Source organism: Panthera pardus, unplaced genomic scaffold, assembly GCF_024362965.1.
Source record: "Panthera pardus isolate Hobbes unplaced genomic scaffold, ASM2436296v1 HiC_scaffold_10, whole genome shotgun sequence".
Taxonomy (NCBI): Eukaryota; Metazoa; Chordata; class Mammalia; order Carnivora; family Felidae; genus Panthera; species Panthera pardus.
Genome location: NW_026526655.1, coordinates 55,315,759 through 55,335,176, shown reverse-complemented (window position 1 = coordinate 55,335,176; position 19,418 = coordinate 55,315,759). Strand labels below are relative to the sequence as shown.

General features: G+C 37.7%; 1 protein-coding gene across 6 annotated transcripts in view; it reads left to right on the top strand.

The window, feature by feature from the left end:
• Nucleotides 1-7,708: 7,708 nt before the first annotated feature.
• RBM45 (RNA binding motif protein 45) overlaps nucleotides 7,709-19,418 on the top strand; it is a 39,674-nt gene continuing 27,964 nt past the window's right edge. For 4 of the 6 annotated variants that reach the window (XR_002083188.2, XR_002083191.2, XM_019460625.2 and 1 more), the window contains exons 1-5: nucleotides 7,709-8,155; nucleotides 12,291-12,413; nucleotides 14,510-14,636; nucleotides 16,981-17,100; nucleotides 17,880-18,059. Coding sequence is in view for 4 of the 6 variants with exons in the window: in XM_019460625.2 (XP_019316170.1) it covers nucleotides 7,850-8,155; nucleotides 12,291-12,413; nucleotides 14,510-14,636; nucleotides 16,981-17,100; nucleotides 17,880-18,059 (856 nt within the window). In the remaining 2 variants the exon portion in view is untranslated. The remainder of the gene's footprint in view (nucleotides 8,156-12,290; nucleotides 12,414-14,509; nucleotides 14,637-16,980; nucleotides 17,101-17,879; nucleotides 18,060-19,418) is intronic. The other 2 variants (XM_019460571.2, XM_019460639.2) reach the window with 2 other exon arrangements.

The window sequence follows — 19,418 nt, the reverse complement described above, 5'->3', positions numbered from 1 at the left end:
TCAAACTCAACACCCCAAAAACAAATAATCCAGTGAAGAAATGGGCAAAAGACACGAATAGACACTTCTCCAAAGAAGACATCCAGATGGCCAACTGACACATGAAAAAATGCTCAACATCACTCATCATCAGGGAAATACAAATCAAAACCACAATGAGATACCCCCTCACACCTGTCAGAATGGCTAACATTAACAACTCAAGCGACAACAGATGTTGGCGAGGATGCGAAGAGGATCTCTTTTGCATTGTTGTAGGGAATGCAAACTGTTGCAGCCACTCTGGAAAACAGTATGGAGGTTCCTCACAAAACTAAAAATAGAACTACCCTACGACCCAGCAATTGCACTACTAGGCATTTATCCAAGGGACACAGGTGTGCTGTTTCGAAGGGACACATGCACCCCAATGTTTATAGCATCACTATCAACAATAGCCAAAGTATGGAAAAAGCCCAAATGTCCATCGATGGATGAATGGATAAAGAGGATGTGGTATATATATATACAATGGAGTATTAGTCGGCAATCAAAAAGAATGAAATCTTGCCATTTGCAACTATGTGGATGCAACTAGAGGGTATTATGCTAAGTGAAATTAGTCAGTCAGAGAAAGACAAAAATCATATGACTTCACTCATATGAGGACTTTAAGAGACAAAACAGATGAACATAAGGGAAAGGAAACAAAAATAATATAAAAACAGGGAGAGGAACAAAACAGAAAGACTCAAAAATACTGAGAATAAACTGAGGGTTACGGGAGGGGTTTTGGAAGGGGGATGGGCTAAATGGGTAAGGGGCACTAACGAATCTACTCCTGAAATCATTGTTGTGCTATATTCTAATTCAGATGTAAAATTTAAAAAATCAAAAATAAAATCAAAAAAATAAAAATAAAACAAAAACAACAAAAAAGGAAAAAATGTAGTTTGAAATGCTAATGATGCAGTACCCAGGTTTTATTTACCTGCTCTTTGAAGAATGGGTGCGAGAGGTGGGGGATAGAGTTTAAAATGAGTGTTACTATTAAAGAAATCATGAAAATACCTAATTCTCTGCCAGTACAGTTTTAATCACATTTTCTCTTTATAACTCTACTGAGAAATTGAAAGTGTTCGTGTCATTCTGATGTTGAAAAATACAGTATTGTTTAAGTAAAGTTAGCTATTACTCAGAGAGAGGCTAGTACTACCCATACAGTAACCTGCAAAGTTGGTATCTCCCTAATTTTTTTAAATCTATGTGGAAACCCCAAACAATGTTAATAATACACCTAAAGGGAAAACAGAAATTTTCTTTGGGTCAACTAACAACTAAGCTATTAATAAGTGTTTTCGATCTGATAAAAAGCAGAGTAAGGAAACTCACTTTACCCAGGAGAAGCTTACTTTTAAATTTCAAACTTCACTCAAAACACTGCATTCAATTTCTACTTATATGAGTTCTATCAAGTCTCTGTATAGTCACAGAATTCAGTGAGCCTTTAAATAGGGTCCATAGAGAAAAGAACTTTAGTCACAAATACAAACTTACAGACTTTTAGCAAAATGCATTCACAATAATCATAAAGCTCATTTTAAAATACAAAATGTCATCTATGTACTAGCTAAAGAATCATTTCCAATTTTTATATAAAGTAGAAAAATCAGGTTGATTCTTATTAAATGTTACTGATAACTCAGGAAATCAGACATTTTTCTTAAAAAGGAAAAAAAAAACACTCTTTCCTCAAATAGATTTCACATGCAAGTCACTTATAAGAAAATTTCCATTGTCACTGTTCAAACTACCAATATTTACTACAGTTAAGACATTCACTGCTGCCATCTTCAATCACTGGTGTGCCAGTACCTTCAAAGTGTCTTGAAACCAATAGATTCCACAACAGTAGTAAGGGAGGGGCAGGAAGACTAGGAAGGATATCAAGGGAATCCATTTTGCATCTAGTAACATTTAGTTACTAAGAAGAAATATAATGTTGTACACCTGAAACTTTTATAATGTTACACGCTAATTTTACTGAAATGGGCAGAGATGTGACACCTGGTATGAGAATGATCGCTCTTCCAAGAATGACGTCATTCTAATGATAAATAGGATTAGAGTAACAAACTCATACATGCTTCTGTGGGCCAGGCATAGTTAAGTGCTTTATATATTATTAATATTTTTACAACGTGAGAAAGATACCGCTAATATCTATTTTTGCAGATGAAGAAAATGAGGCAGACAGAAGTTAAGTGGCTTATTTGAAGTCACAAGTTGGTAAGAAGTGGAGAGAGATAGTGAAAGATAAGAGGAAGAGCAATTTTAAATCTCTTTTAACAAGTCCCTTTTAAGAACATCTAAGCAACCCTGTGTTGAACAAAATGTATGATACACTGCAGATGCTTAAAGAGGAGTAAGTAAAATGCTTTTAAATACTGGTATTTACCATTTAAATACTGGTATTTGCCATTTCCAATTTTGCCCATAAAAATAGGGATGTGGTAAGAACAATCAAGGCACGGATAAAGCTTTCCAGATTTACAAAACCCACATAACTGAAGCAATAAAGCGGGAGGAGGAACTCATTAGAATATTTGGAGCATGAGTACTACACAGACTAAAAGATAAAGTGGGATTCTGCTGCTGTAGCGGGAAAAGTACCGCAGTGGAACGTATCAAGATGAAATGATCCTGGGTAAATCACTACAGGTCTATGAACCCGTCCCCCCACCCCCACCCCCAGATGTCTATGGCCTTTCCCTCTTTGAATCTGCCATGCCTGAATCCCTAAACTGGAGTAAGAATCCAGCTTTCCAAACTGCCAATCTGGGCTCTTCCATGCCACCACACCCATTTTGAGGCTGACTTCTGCCAAACGTGGGTGGAAGGCTCGGGTCAAAATCTGTTCCACACATGGGGCGCCTGGGTGGCGCAGTCGGTTAAGCCTCCGACTTCAACCAGGTCACAATCTCGTGGTCCGTGAGTTCGAGCCCCGCGTCAGGCTCTGGGCTGATGGCTCGGAGCCTGGGGCCTGTTTCTGATTCTGTGTCTCCCTCTCTCTCTGCCCCTCCCCCGTTCATGCTCTGTCTCTCTCTGTCCCAAAAATAAAAAACGTTGAAAAAGAAAAATTTTTTTAAAATCTGTTCCACACAGAAATCACAGAAGCTGCAGAGAGGCCCCTCACTAGAAACAGTCTTACGCTGCACTTAAGGGACCTAGACGCCACCAGGCTAGGGCTAAGGGGAGCCTCTTACTAGCAGAACGGTTGGATACTCCTCTTTGGGTGAACCCTAGCCCAAACTGCATCGGCCCGTAACCAGTGAGCGCTCGGATCACAAGACTGCGGTGCCCACTCCTTCTCAGCCCGTCTCATACCTACCACAGGGTCAGCGGCTCCGCCTACCACCTCCCTGGCGAACGCTTGGCAGTCATCGAGGCCGCTGCTGGGCCAGAACCCGCGCCGCACGTTTAAGGTTGACCGTCCCACAGTAGCGCCTCAAACACCTGAGCTAGAAGCCCAGCGGGCATGTGCTTCCGGTGGGCGCCAACCAATGGCAGGCCAGGCTCCATCCGCACTGCTGATTGGCTCCCATATCCCGCAAGGTGGCAACTCTCGCAGGAGTTTAAACACTGGTACGTGCTGTGCCGTTACTGGCTGAACCAAAGTGGGACAAGAGTGAACGTTCCTTAAACACAGATATGCCAAGCCCATTTTTTTGTTTAACTTTTGCCTAATCGAAGAGCTAAATTATCTATGTATATTGACAATGTGTCCCAGTTCTTGTTTGAAATAGGAACTCAATGTTTTATGAATGGTCCATTAGCATTTGATTGCAGGAATCCTATCGCGTCAACAAAAGAATAAAACAAGTGCTTACTATGGGCAAAGCACTGTGCCAAGCACCTTGGACAAAAACTGAACTGCAGCTCCAATTTTCTGAGTTACAATTCAACTGGGATAAGATTTAAATACATTAAAAGTTAAATCATTATAGGGGCACCTGGATGGCTCAGTCGGTTAAGCCTCCAACTTCCACTCAGGTCACAATCTGCCAGTTGGTGGATATGAGCCCCACATTGGGCTCTGTGGTTACAGTTCAGAGCCTGGAGCCTGCCTGGGATACTGTGTCTCCCTCTCTCTGTCCCTCTCTGCTTGCACTCTTTCTCTCTCTCAAAAATAAATAAACATTAAAAAAATATTTTTAAGTTAAATAAATGAGCTACATTTTAAAAAATACAATAATATAAGAACTGACAGCAAGGTTGCAAGTTCTTTGCTAATTGCCAAAAATGCGGAACAAAGTATGAATAGAAACAGAGAGAATGAGAAATGAAGGGGCCAGGAAGGGAAATATGGAAGGAAGGACTGAAAAAGCTACAAGATGATGAGGGTATTGAAGGCAGAAAGGTGTGAAAGTGAAAATTGTATTTACGAAAATGTGAGAAGGGAAAGTAGCTTACCTGTGGTTATGCAATTACGTCTGTGAGACATGAGTGGTAAGGAGACAGAGAAATAGGAATATCAAAATAATTTTTAAATTGTTCAACAATCAAAATACTTGTAATAGTGAAAATTCTGTGTATTAGATAAGTGGGAGGGTTTACCCACAGTCTTATTCTTCAGAACTCTGTACAATACACCTTTCTGCCATGATTAAAGTGTTCTGTGTGGGCACCGTCCACTAGCCACAAGCAGCTTTGAGCACTTCAAGTATGGCTAATGCAACTGAGTAACTGACTTTTTATTATTTTAATTATAGTTAATTTAATTAACTCAATGGATTTTTATTTTAATTTAAATAGCTGCAATTACCAGATGGTTGAATGAAACTATTCTAAGTGGTACCTATGAGTCTGTTCTACAATCAACATATTTAAAAGATGTAGGTCATCAAGTTGAATGAAAAGGACCAGGTCTACAGCAGGGGAGGAGGGAATATCAGGTGTTACATATTATTCTCAAACTCAAACAAAGACACACAAACTCAAGAAAAAGAAGGAGTATACCATTTCTCAAGTGCCTACCACATACAGGCTAGGTGCATGAATACACTATCAGTAGCCAGTAGCCTTACAGCTGGGAAAAATGGAGACTCTGGACCTTTATCACCAATAAATATCAGTGATAAAACCTATTTAAAAATTTCAAATAAAGCAAAACATTTTTACTTATATAATGTATGAAGACTAATATTGATAATCAGTAAATATTGTAATTATATCACAGTTTTAGAAATTTTGGAAAACAACGACAAGAATTTACTATTTTCTCCTTGCATTTCAAAAGTAAGTTACAATATCATCTCTTGGTTTTTAAAAAAAGAAATTTATAAGAATTTTGGAAGAAAAACTTAGGGGAAAACTGGATTTCATGTGAAATAAACATAAATATTTATCATTCTAATAATTGTGCATTAAAGGTTACATGTTTTAAAGCCTTGAAAATTTAAAATTTTTTTAATGTTTATTTTTTGAGAGAGAGAGACTGAGTGTGAGCCAGGGAGGGGCAGAAAGAGAGGGAGACACAGAATCTGAAGCAGGCTCCAGGCTCCGTACTGTCAGCACAGAGCCCAATACCAGGTTAGAACCCACAAACCATGAGATCATGACCTGAGCCAAAGTCAAATGCTTAACCAACTGAGTCACCCAGGCGCCCCTAAAGACTTGAAAAATTTAATCTGCAAATGCACAGCACATCTTTTCTCTAATAGTATACCCATTAATAATCATTCTTTCAAACCTCAGAATTTTAGTTGTTTTAGCTACATGTGACTCATGTTCAAATATGATTTTATATGACTTGAAATACGGCAAAACTGTTATTGTTGAGTGATAAAAAACGTCTACGGTTGATTGTGGTGATGGTTGCACGATGCTGTGAACATACTAAAAACCATTTAATTGAACATTTTAAATGGGTGAATTGTATGATGTATGAATTATATCTCAAGGAGGCTGCTAAGACATAAAGAAACTAAATTTCAGGACACCTGGCTGGCTTGTTCAGAAGTGCATGTGACCCTTGACTTAGGGGTCATCGGTTTGAGCCCCATGCTGGGTGCAGAGATTACTAAAAAAAATCAAACTTAAATTTAAAAAAATAAAGAAAGTAAATTTCTTATTTTGCTTACATATGTGGTATTTCATTTGATTGAGTGATAAAGAAATTTTGCTTTCTTAGCATTTCCCAATATTTCTGTTCCTGGTTTTGTTTTATGCAATCTTTTATCTCTTCTTTAAGAAAAAAATGAACTACTCTAATTATCAGCTTCAAATTTTCAGAATATCAATCATTAATTTGTATTACAAATTACTCTGTTATTTGTATTACAAAGAATAAAAATTGCCCAGTCAATGCAGTTCAAAAAAATTATACATTTTCCACTAGATGGCACTGGTGTGCAAATAGCGTTGCTAGAATCTGCAGATTCATCTATTATTAACATTACTACATTGTTTTCATTCACTTTGATTGGTCTGGGTAAGATAAAGAGACGTGGAAAGTTAAAACAAGAGACTTCCTTTGCTTACTAAGCTCCTGAGTAAACAAAGTCCCCATTTTAAAGATACAAGATGCAACACAAGGAGAAATTGTCATAATCTTGTGCTAAAGCTAGAGTAAGAACCCACAATCCCTGACTCTTAATTGCTATCATACAAGTATACAATATCAAGAGTGGGGAAGTGGAAACGCTAGTCAAAAGGAACAAAAAACTTTATTATCTCATTTTATCCCTAACTATAAAATCCTAACTATACAAGACCAATCTGTAAACTTCATAAAGGAAGAAGAGTGATCATTTTGTTTAATATTATATCACTTGAGTATAGCACAGTGCCCAACACATAGTAGACAGTCAAAAAACATTCGGTGTTTAAATAAATGGATAAATTAATTAAGGTTAACAACAACCCCATGTAGTAGGTAATATTATTTCTACTTGCAATTGAGGAACTGAAGTTGGAAATATGAAGTAACTCATATTCACAATTCAGTGGCAAAAGCATTTTGCATTCTTGAACATTATTTTGCATTCTTGAACATTCAAAGAGGTCTGCTCCTGGACTACCTCTGGTTCATTCTTTTTACTTCATTCCAACTCCACTACGAAATCCTGATCTTGTTTCCGAATTTCTTCTAGCTTTCCGATGACCTCTTGTCAAGTCCCTTCAACAACAAGTCTTAGAAGTCAGTATGCATTCCCACTTTGTTTGCCATTAAGACTTTTCCTAGTGCTATAGTTGAACAGTCCACCTTTTCAGCCCTCAAATCCCCAAGGTTTGTGGGAGTCGAGCAGATCAGCAGATAGATTCTGGTTTGGGCTCTGTTATTTGTATCTCTATATAGTCTCTGGCATTCCAAGGGCCTCAATTTCCTCATCTCAATTTTCTCAACAAATGAGGCTGGAATTGGATGATCTCAAAGGTTCTTTTTAGCTCTGAGACTATATGGTTTTTAACTTTATCCTAGAGTGGTCCTCTATTGAGTTTATGACCAAGATGGCAAGTTTTAGAGGAAGAATGCTTGGACTCTAGGGTTGGGAAGGCTGTGCGCCAGACGGGCCTGTTCTGGCCACAGAGAACGAGGATTGCACACCCGGCGTTTGTTTCAGCGGACTGCTAGACTGACTGGGTCGGCCTACCCCACCCCGAGCCGCTAGGGGGCGCTGGAGGCCGTTCCCCGGAAGCTGGCACTCTGCGCGGCCGCACAGCGCCCGGCGCGAGACCCTTGCGTCTTCCGGAAGCGGAGCCCTGGACCCGCAACGGCTGGGTGTGCGATCACGGTGGTGGCTGGCGCGCCTGAGAAGACAAGAACTAAAGGGGACCGGGCCTGCCTCCCGCGCCGGGCTGGAACATCATGGACGAAGCAGGCAGCTGTGCGAGCGGCGGAGGGTTCCGCCCGGGCGTGGATAGCCTGGACGAGCCCCCCAACAGCCGCATCTTCCTGGTGATCAGCAAGTACACGCCCGAGTCGGTGCTGAGGGAGCGCTTCTCGCCCTTCGGCGAGATCCAGGACATCTGGGTGGTGCGGGACAAGCACACCAAGGAGTCCAAGGGCATCGCCTTCGTCAAGTTTGCCCGTAGCTCGCAGGCCTGCAGGGCCATGGAGGAGATGCACGGCCAGTGCCTCAGCCCCAACGACACCAAGCCCATCAAGGTGCAGGTGCCCGGGTTGGGATGCCCGCGGGAGCGGGAGGGGATGGGCCTTCCTGCACCCGAAGCTGTGTCAGGTGGGGTCGAGGTAGTACATCCGCTCCCTGGAGCGAAGTGGGCGGTGCCTGGCATTCCGGGGGCGGGAGGAGGGGCGGATGGTGTTCCGCACAGGGTTTCTCGGGCCGCCCGGCGCTCGAGGCAGCCCCGAGGTGCGGCAAGAATGTCGGCCCCGACTTGGGCCGCGGAGCTATAGTGACTGGGCCTCTCCCCTACTCCCGCCATGTCTAGTCCGGAGCTCTGGCTTCCACGACCCACCTCTGGCCCTCCTCTCTCATAACCCCGTTTACCATGTATGAAAATAGATTAGTTTGCTTTTCCTCGGGGTGGTACGGAGCTTAGCAACTTGATAAACATACGTTAAATGTGGCCTCTCTGGTGTTGGGCGCTTTCCCAGTGCCACACGAAAGTATGCATGTATATAATATTTGAGTGGAGGTGACTCAGACTGCTGCTGTTTAGATTTGTCACACCGTTGTGATTTTTAAAATCATTTTAATTAAGCCCTCTTTGCGAAACTATAATTGGCAAACGTTTTGTTACTGCCACTTTTCTTTGAAAGCAACCCAAAATAAACTGCCTTAAGAAGAGCCAAATCATTGTGATGGTAGTGTAGTTGTGCTATTATTGTTTCTTTGCGTACTCATAGTTCACCCTGGAGGTCTTTATATTGAGTTTCCAGACTTGTGTAAAAGTAACAAAACTGACACGTGGCAGGAAGGATGATTTTGACGGTTATTCGTTTTAATCTATGCTTTTAGCACAGTGCTCGTCACAAGGTAGACCCCGCGCATAGATCTTGGTGGTCATTAGTAGCCAAAATGTCCTTCCTTACTGGCTGTGGACTGAGTTCAGGACCCAGTCCTGAGGATCTGACAGTTGCTTAAACTGTACCCCCGCCCGTCGTGTAGAAATAGTTGCTGTATATGTAACTCTGTTGGAGCCTTCCACAAAATTCTTTTCCCTCAACTTTTTCCTTCTTGTTTTTTTCCACTTACAACAGAGAACTGATAAGAATACTACTAATACTGACTTTTATAAATGAAAGACGGAGAGAGAGTTCAGTCTCTGGAGGTCTTCCCTATGCCTCCATCCACAAAAGAGAAGGAACATAGGAATATACCAACAACACAGTAGACCATAGACGTGCCCTTTACTTCCATCCCCAACCTTCTGAAATGGAGCAGAACAGATCATCAGTAAGATGAATTGTAAGGCCACGGCATATACTAGATCAATGGCTGACAAACTGTTTCTGTAAAAGGACAAATAGTAAATATTTTAGGCTTTGTGAACCACATACAGTCTCTGTCACATATTTTCTTTCTTTTTAAGAGCCCTTTAAAAATGTAAAAACAATTCCTAGATCATGGGCTATTGAAAAAGAGTAAGCTGTGGTTTGTTGATTCCCTAGATTGATTTAATTTTTATCTCCTTCCAATTAAATTAATCGAGAAGGTTTTTATACTTTCTGAATATAACCACAGAGATCTGTTGGTAACCCAAAAAAATGCTCCAGATCTGAAACCTATAGAATCCTCTTTCCTTGATTAAATTCCTACAAGAGAAGTAAAAGCCCCAATACTGGGACCCTCCTTTTAAATCACAGAAAAGTTATTCCCTAAAATAAAGTTGAAGTTCTGTTTTTCACATTTTGGTCCACTCAGTTTCAGACAGAGGGTTGTTGGACTACAGGGCCTAGCTAGACTAAGTTCATTCTTCAGCAGGTTCAGCTCTGTCTGTCTTCCACTAGAATGTAGTTTTTTGTTTGTTTGTTGTTACTGTGGTTATTGTTTTTAGTATTTCCAGTTAAATTAACACAGCTTCAACTTTTCTCATGTAGTTTGCTTTCACAAAGTTCCGTAGTATCTATGAGACAAATAAGAAAATTATAGGCCTAGAGCCAGAAAAGATTGACTAGGTAAGAGTTATTTTGTGACCAGCTACATTACCTGGAGGAAAGGGGTAAACCTAAAATGTAGAAAAGTCTTGTTTTCTAGCTTTGCAAGAATGCCTCTTTAGAGCCTGTAGTCTGAACATAAATCTCAGGAGAAATCATCCATTAGGTGGCTAATTATTATACATGTGTTCTGCTCAGACACTGCTTGCCTTATTGGAAATTTGAAACACTCCGGTCTTCTAAAATTTAGAAATTTGTGATTTGATGACACCTACAACCTCAAATCTTACTTGAGATTCTTTTTGCCCCCCAATGTCTTCCCAAATTCTTAAATGTTTCCTATTTTATTTTTCTATTGATCATCCATTACCAATACATCCACTAGACTTTCTAGTGGGTCATTTCTGTATTACTCAATATTCTATTACTAATACCTCATACACTGTTTGGCAGGTAGTGTAAGTTTATTGAAGGAGTAACAGTGGACTCTGTTAGGAGACATAGGAATATGTCTCCAGCTATATCTTGTAAACAAGGCCCTTCACCTCTATGACAGCTGTTTTCCAAGCGAACATAATGACTTTATGTTTTAGTACTTCTAAAATCCCCTGGCTTTATAGGTTTTCTATCCTTTTGGTTGCTGCCTCCTACTCTAGAAATCCATAAGTTCAGGTTTTCTCATACTCAAATGGTATACAGCTCCCCCTTTAAAGTAGAAGAAAAAAGAAGCCTTAAGGGCTTGTAAGGTGATTTATATTAAGTTTATTACGTGTCTTCAAATTATAAAAAACAAAACTAGCCATTAAAGTTCTTATCCTTATGGCTCTATTAAAAAATCCACAATCCTAGTTAGAGATTTTAAGATTCCTCTAGAATAATATAAAACCCAAACAATTTATATTATAAAGTAATAATCTAATGTCATAATCCAAGTAATGATAATCTAAGTAGTCCAATGTCACAGATGATGTTTTCAGTAAAACTAAATAGTAGAAAATGCTAACAGTAGAAAATGGAGCCTCAGGTAGTGCTGTTCATTTTCTTACTTACATAAATCATTTGGGTGGTCACTGAGACGATCCAGTAATTATGGTTATGTTACCTTTTCTTAAAGGTACATATTAGAAAGAAAACAATTAAAAATATGACATCCTAGACTTAAACCCAACTGTGTCAATATTACATTAAATATTAGTAGACTAGACATTCCAATTAAAAGGCAGAGATTATCAGGATTTGTAAAAAAAAAAAAAAAAAAAGCTAAATACTATGTACAAGGGATACAAAGCAGTTGAAAGTAAAAGGATAAGAAAAGCTGGTGTGATGTTGTACAAAATGGTCATCAACACAAGGAGTATTAACAGGTTAATTTCATAGGAATAAAAATATCAATCAAAAGTACATAACAATCCCAAATGTTTATGCAGCCAATAATACAGCTTCAAAATACGTGAAGCATGATTGGTAGAACCAGAAGGAGAAAGATAAATTCACAATCAGGTATTTAAACTCCTTTCTTAGTATCTGATAGAACAACTAGACAAAATTTGCAAAGATAAGGAATATTTTAATAACACTGTTAATCAGCTATGAAACTGACATCTATTGAACACTGTACCCAGCAGCTACAGAGTACTTACTCTTTTTCAGTGCACTGGCTTGCCCTTGGTAAACAAAAATGCAAAAGTAAAAATGTATTTGGGGGGGCGCCTGGGTGGCTCAGTTGGTTAAGCGTCCGACTTCGGCTCAGGTCATGATCTCGCGGTTTGTGGGTTCAAGCCCTGCATATGGCTCTGTGCTGACAGCTCAGAGCCTGGAGCCTGTTTCCGATTCTGTGTCTCCCTCTCTCTCTGCCCCTCCCCCGTTCATGCTCTGTCTCTCTCTGTCCGAAAAATAAATAAAAAATGTTGAAAAAAAAATTAAAAAAAAAAAAAAACATTAAAAAAAAATCTATATATCTATATAGATATAAATATAGATTTGGAAAAACAGTGCAGAGATTGTTATTATCTCATATAAAAAGTCATTGCAGTAAAAATTGCTTTAAAAAAACTTTTTGATAAGACCCTATTACATTGTGTTTAACCTAACATGCATCTCATACTAATAATGAAGTAAATGTACTTAAGGAATAGGAAAACAGTTAACTGATTTTTCACATTATTTTTGGATTATGTTTGTTGCTTAGGTTTTCATTGCTCAGTCCAGATCATCTGGAAGTCACCGAGATGTTGAAGATGAAGAACTTACAAGAATATTTGTCATGATACCAAAGTCCTACACAGAAGAAGATTTGCGGGAAAAATTTAAGGTACTTATGTTTTTTAATCAGCTAGCATCTATGATAATTTACAATCCTAAATCGGTTATATGGTTACTAAATCTTAAGTGTTGATCGAGTTAGATCATTAGGCTGGTGGTGGTGGTGAATTAAATAATTGTTTCTAAGTCATCTATTTCAATCTAGTTTTAAAATAGTAAAGCTAGAATAAACTAACTTTTTAAAAAACATGAAAATGATGAAAAACATATTAATGATGATGTTTTCTGCCATATAAGAAACATAATGATGATATTTTCTGCCAGATTCAGGAAAATGAAGTCTAAAGCCCAGAATTTTAAATTAGGTCACATACATAGTAGGTGGTGGACCAAGATTTAAACCCAGGCTGTCTGAATCCAGAACCTGCTCTTGGTCTTTACAATTTCAAAGCACCCTCTCACCACTCTGTTGCTTTCATGTAGAGGTAAATGAAGCAAGCCTAAGTGTGTGAACTATATTATCTATTTATATACAAAGCCTATGGCATGTTGATCTTGTACTTATTCACAGAAAGGCTCATCCTTTACAGAATTTTTGTCCTAAAGTTAAGGACTTATATTTAAAGAAAAAATCTACAGCTCTGAACTATATATATAGCAAGAGCTATGGTAATGACTGATAGTGAAATTTGAAGATCATTTTAAATCTCTTTATAGCCAATGACTTTTATATGCAATGATATACTTCCACTAACAATTACTAAAAAGCAATTCTCAAATTGTTATGAGTTGTAACTTTTTATCCATTATCTACTAATTTTCCCAATACTATGAATTAGGTGGGCAACAAATAAGAAAGAAAATAGTCAAAAGTAATTTTCAGACTTTCTCTCTCTGAAAATTCAATTGAGAGTTGAATAAAATACCTCAAAAATAACAAATACCAAAAATACATAGTCCATACTTCCTCCAAAAGTAAGAAAAAAGTTGTTACCTTATATATTTATAAATTCTTATCTTTTTCTGAGCAAACAAATATGACATTTTTATCCAAATGTATAATAATTAAGTTGCTAATTGGGTGCATGAGAATTTTATGAAATAAATAATAAACACTAATGGGGCGCCTGAGTGGCTCAGTTGCTTAAGCATCCTGCTCTTGATTTAGCCTCAGGTCATGATCTCATGGTTGGTGGTATTCAAACCCTGCCTGGGGCTCTCTGCTGACAGTGCAGAGCCTGTTTAGGATTAAAATTGTCTCTGCCCCTCCCCTGCTCATGTACTTTCTTTCTCTCTCAATAACTATTAAAAAAAAATAAGCCCTAAGAATTTATATCCCATATTTCTCCCAACATTAAAAATAAACTTTTACCCATATTTTTCATGTGGAGAATTGACTGAGTAAACCTGTGTGTTTTAGTTATATATTTTGTGAGGCTTCTCTTCAAAAGAATACACAGTTATGTCCTGTTAGAAGGCAGACGACTATAACTATAACTAATGTTTAGTGTGTCCCAAACTCTATATAAGCACTTTAGGTCTGTTAGTTCATTTAACTCTTAAAATAACCCTATGAAGTAGGTATAGCTATTAGCCCCATTTAACAGATAAGGAGACAGGCTCAGAGAGGATAAATAAACTGCCCAGTTAATAAGGGACTGAGCCAGGTTCAAATATGGAAGGTTCGATTCCAGCTTGTAATCACCACTAAGACTTTGGAGCTTTCCAAACCATGTACACATTCTTACTCTCCCTCCATGACTTAGACTAAGTTATTTGATTTCCTCTCTAAGACCCAGTTTCCTTGTCTGTGAAATAACTTATATATTATACACACACACACACACCCCTTGAAGGATTGTTTTAACAGTAAGGAAATATATGTAAAGCAAATGCTCAGAAAATGAAAATGAAAATCATCATGATTTTGATTATGTTATTTGCTTATATCATTATTATGGTTTTTTTCTAGTGCCTCATTAGTTTGTGACATTTTGATTCTATTATTAAAAATGGCTATATATTCTAATTGTTATTTCTAGTTTTGCAAATAAAGGGTGCAAATAAACAAATTTTAAGCTGAAATAATCTGTTCACAGTTACTGATTTTGACTCCTCTAAGATCATTTCTTTTAACTCCCATAGGTGTATGGAGATATCGAATACTGCAGCATTATTAAGAATAAAGTAACTGGAGAAAGTAAAGGTTTGGGCTATGTTCGATACTTAAAACCATCACAAGCTGCCCAAGCAATAGAAAACTGTGATCGAAGTAAGGATGTGTTCATTTAACATGTTGAAGACTTTCTTTAAACTTTTAATTATTCTAAATAATGGAATCTAATACTGGTTTTTGCTAATAACCATACCTGCTAATTTAATCTTAGCAATGGGAGTTTAAATATATATATACCTGGGATGAAAAGTATTTGAGGGCTGTGATTAAGCTTTTGTTGAGGCGCCATCTTGAAGAAAAATATGGGCAACTACATTAACTTAGTAAGTGAAAATACTGTTACCATATTTTGGTTATTACTTCTAAGGTTTGGGGGTTTATTTTAATATTTAAAATTTTTAAGTATTAAATTGACTTACCCTTTCAGGCTCAAAAAAATTTTTTTTTCTTTATATTGAAAAAACTCAAGTTTTCTGTAAAATTTGTTCATATTTAACCTAAACCCTAAATAGAATTAAATTTACCAATAAACACACAGGTTAAGGATGGGGTTTAGTGTTATATATGCTCATATAGGTAAATAAATATACATTAGGTTAATTTGAAGCTAGAGTGACATTAATTGGATCTTTTCCTATTAGTGTACATAATGAAGAATAAGAATTTTAAAGAAGCCAAGGAAAATATTCTTTGTTGTCATACTTCTAGTTATATTGACCTTTAGAAATGATGAATACTCTAGGTTTTAGGGTTTTATGAAGATCTATATGTACTGAAGAATTATTGCTAATCACTAGAATTCTTAGGTAAGCCTAAGATATATACCAAAATTTTCTCTCAGATCCTTCTAAATTTCTCAGACAGCACTAATTGAGTACCTATGGTATACTTGGCAATATGTTAAGTAAAGAGGTACAGAGGGAATATATAGCTTTTAAGGAGTTTAACTATATTGGGTAGCCAAGATCTAGTAAAAAATTGTTAAAGAATATTAGGAGAATTTTTTAAAAGGCTCTTTGAAAGCAGGGAGTATGTTTTATGTTTCTGTCTCTGTTATTCCTTCTACCTAGTACAGTTATAGGCCCTCAGTAAAGATTTATTGAGATTTCTATCAAAGATACTGTTATTTATAATAGACTCAATAAAAATTTGCGAGATGAGGAAATGTTCAAAAATGTGTGCTATGGTCCATCAGTGGTGAAAAACAAGTGCACTGAGAGCACAAGAACACATCTAGAGGTGAGATTTACATTTGGTATAAATTAGGCAGGACAGAAGGTGAGAGCAGTGTTTGCAGAGGCCCAGAGATAGAAATAAACATGTCTTTGCTTAATGCTGTGAAGGCAGCAATCTGAATAAAACATAATATTGTTGAGAAATTAGGAGACAACATTAAGTACATTGGCACCATACATGGGAGATCACGAAGAGTTCAAGCTTAGTCCATGTTAGGATTCCGTTGTAGATTGTTTTAAAAGGAGAAAAATAACTGTTTCTGGGCAGTTGATCTAAGTACAGTATCAAGGATGGATTTCCAGAGAAAGAATTCAAAGTGGCTGGTTTTATCCTTTTTAGAGCCACTGAATACTATGGTTGAAGCTACAAACCTTCTCCTTTGAAATATGCCCATGTGCACATATATAAGCATTTTGTTTAAAGTTTCAGAGGGCTCATGGAACCTTCTCACCTTTTGAAGCTCATCCTTGAACCCATACTTAAAACCTTTGCTCCATAGGCAGACCAGTTAAAGAGTTGTTGTAATTAATTGAAGGGAATCTAACTTAGAAACAAAGTCAGGGAAATTAGAATAAAAGATAACATTTTCTAAATACATTTTAAAGGAAGAATCTTTTTTTTTTTTTTTTTTTTTAATTTTTTTTCAACGTTTTTTATTTATTTTTGGGACAGAGAGAGACAGAGCATGAACGGGGGAAGGGCAGAGAGAGAGGGAGACACAGAATCGGAAGCAGGCTCCAGGCTCTGAGCCATCAGCCCAGAGCCTGACGCGGGGCTCGAACTCACGGACCGCGAGATCGTGACCTGGCTGAAGTCGGACGCTTAACCGACTGCGCCACCCAGGCGCCCCTTAAAGGAAGAATCTTGCTGACATGTTGAATGTGAAAAGCCCTCTAGGATTTTAATGTTGACCCAGGGAGAATGAATGATGATTTTACTTGGTAGTAGGGGGAGATTGGAAAGGATGAAAAAGAATTGCTGATTTTGCATGTCTACATTGACCCATAATTTGGGGTTCTCGCTCTATTTATTTTTTGCCATCTTCCAAAAAGCAAAGAAGTAGGTCTGGTGCAGGTGGCCTTTGTATAGATTTTGTTTTATGAAATTAATAGTTATAAAGCTAAGTCAAGCACTGGCAATAATGTATATTTGCAGGTATGTTAAATTTACTATGAAGTTTGAAAATCATAGATTCTTTTTTCAGGTTTTAGGGCAATCTTGGCTGAACCTAAAAATAAAGCATCTGAATCCTCAGAACAAGACTATTATAACATGAGGCAGGAGACATTGGGACATGAACCTAGAGTAAATATGTTTCCATTCGGTGAGTAAGCTATTCTTTATTTTAATAGTATAAGCAGTATATGCAATCTGATTTGGATTTTATAAAATATTCTTTTATCAGTAGTCTGTAAATCTGACTTAGTGAATCAAAATTAATGTAGTAGGGTTTTTTTGAGAAGTTTGTCATGACTTCTCATGTCCTTAATATGTAACACTCATTTAACATATTTCCAATTGTAGTTTTCTGTGGTTAGTTATGTATCTAGATATTAAACTATGTCACGCCACTTTTTTGAGTGAGCTTCTGCCTCTGTGTAGCCAACCAGAAAGTATAAAAGACATCTGCTTCTGTCCCCTCAGTGTGAGTCCTAAGATTTTTATCCCTAAGATACTGCTGCTTTCAAACTAGGGCTAAAGAAAGGAGAGGAATGACAAAAGTGGAAGCCAGATGAAGGGGGAAATAATTGATGAAAGTAAGACCTGTAAATGTTATTTGGCATAACTTTCTTTTAGATGAAACACTTGCCATATTTTGTAGTTTTGCGTACTAAACCTATTCCTGTGAAGTTAGACTACACATTTCTACTTAACTTTCTGTGTTGAAGGCAGGGGAGTGGGAAGAATTCTCTGTTTCCTCACCATTGGTCCCTTCTGATAGTGCTAATGACCAAGAGCATATGACAAAACACGGTTCCTTGTCCAATGCAATGAACAAGTTCCAATGCAATGACAGTGCATCTTACTTTCTAGTACATAAATGTTAAATGAATTCTCAACTGTATAGAAATTTAAAGATATACTTTTTTTATGTTGTTGGAGAACAACAATCTGAATTTTCAAGTTTTGACAAGAATGACAACAGAGGCCAAGAAGCTATCTCCAAACGCCTGTCAGTTGTATCAAGAGTTCCTTTCACTGAAGAGCAGCTTTTCAGTATTTTTGATATAGTACCAGGATTGGAATACTGTGAAGTTCAACGAGATCCTTATTCTAATTATGGTAAAATAATGTCTATTATTTTTAAACATACTGTGTTTTGATAAAATGTCTTTTCTCCAGTGGCACTTTTGATGTCAGATACTCTGTGTGTGACAATTTTGTTTTCTTTTTTCCACTTTAAATTTTCAAATACAGCGATACCTTAATAAATAACCCCCTGGGATTATAGCTCCTTTAAACAAAGTCATTTATTTTTTAAAAATATTTTAGGGGCGCCTGGGTGGCTCAGTCGGTTAAGCGGCTGACTTCGGCTCAGGTCATGATCTCGCGGTCCATGAGTTTGAACCCCGCGTCGGGCCCTGTGCTGACAGCTCAGAGCCTGGAGCCTGTTTCAGATTCTGTGTCTCCCTCTCTCTGAACCTCCCCCGTTCATGCTCTGTCTCTCTCTCAAAAATAAATAAACATTAAAAAAATAAAAAATAAAAAAATATATACATTTTAACGCTTATAAAATAGAGCATTCTCTGTTTCCATTTGTGCAGCCAAAATGGAGTCTCTATACTGCTGATTAATGCTAGACGAAGTTATAAAACCCTTAAAGTTTCCTTCTCATCCCTAAGTCTTTTTCTTAAGCTTATACCTCAAAAAAACTCCTTCCCTTCATTTCAAGTATCTAATTGCTCTCTTTCTCTCTCTACATCTTCCCAGTCTTAATTGAAGCAAGGCTCTACTATCAGGCATTTGAACTTGTTACTTAATCGGTTAAACCTAATATCTCATGTTAACCATTTTTGTAATTTTTTAAGGTTTTTTTGTTTTGTTTTTTGTTTTTTAAGGCTTTTAAGAAATGGAGTCATTGTGGCACAATGGAAAATGGTTGGCATTCCATTTCGCATCTGACTCAGGTGCAAATGAAATCCCAGTGCTGGCACGTAGCTCTGAGACCTTGGCAAATTGCTTATCCTGTCTGGGCCTTTCTTTCTTTATATGTAAAAGGGGATTATTAATACTATCAGTACCAGGGTTAGATAAGAATTAGAAATACTATAGGGGCGCCTGAGTGGCTCAGTCAGTTAAGCGTCCGACTTCAGTTCAGGTCACGATCTCATGGTCCGTGAGTTCGAGCCCCGCGTCAGGCTCTGGGCTGATGGCTCAGAGCCTGGAGCCTGCTTCCGATTCTGTGTCTCCCTCTCTCTCTGCCCTTCCCCCGTTCATGCTCTGTCTCTCTCTGTCTCAAAAATAAATAAACGTTAAAAAAAAAAAAAAAAGAATTAGAAATACTATATGTAAAATACCTAATGCAAGTCCTGGCACATAATAGGCACTCAGTAAGTCTAAGGGGCTTGTCAGTTTCTTTTAAAGAATTTGAGGTAAGGGGAGTATAGAGAAGTCATACTTGGCATCTGTTCCTGGCCTATA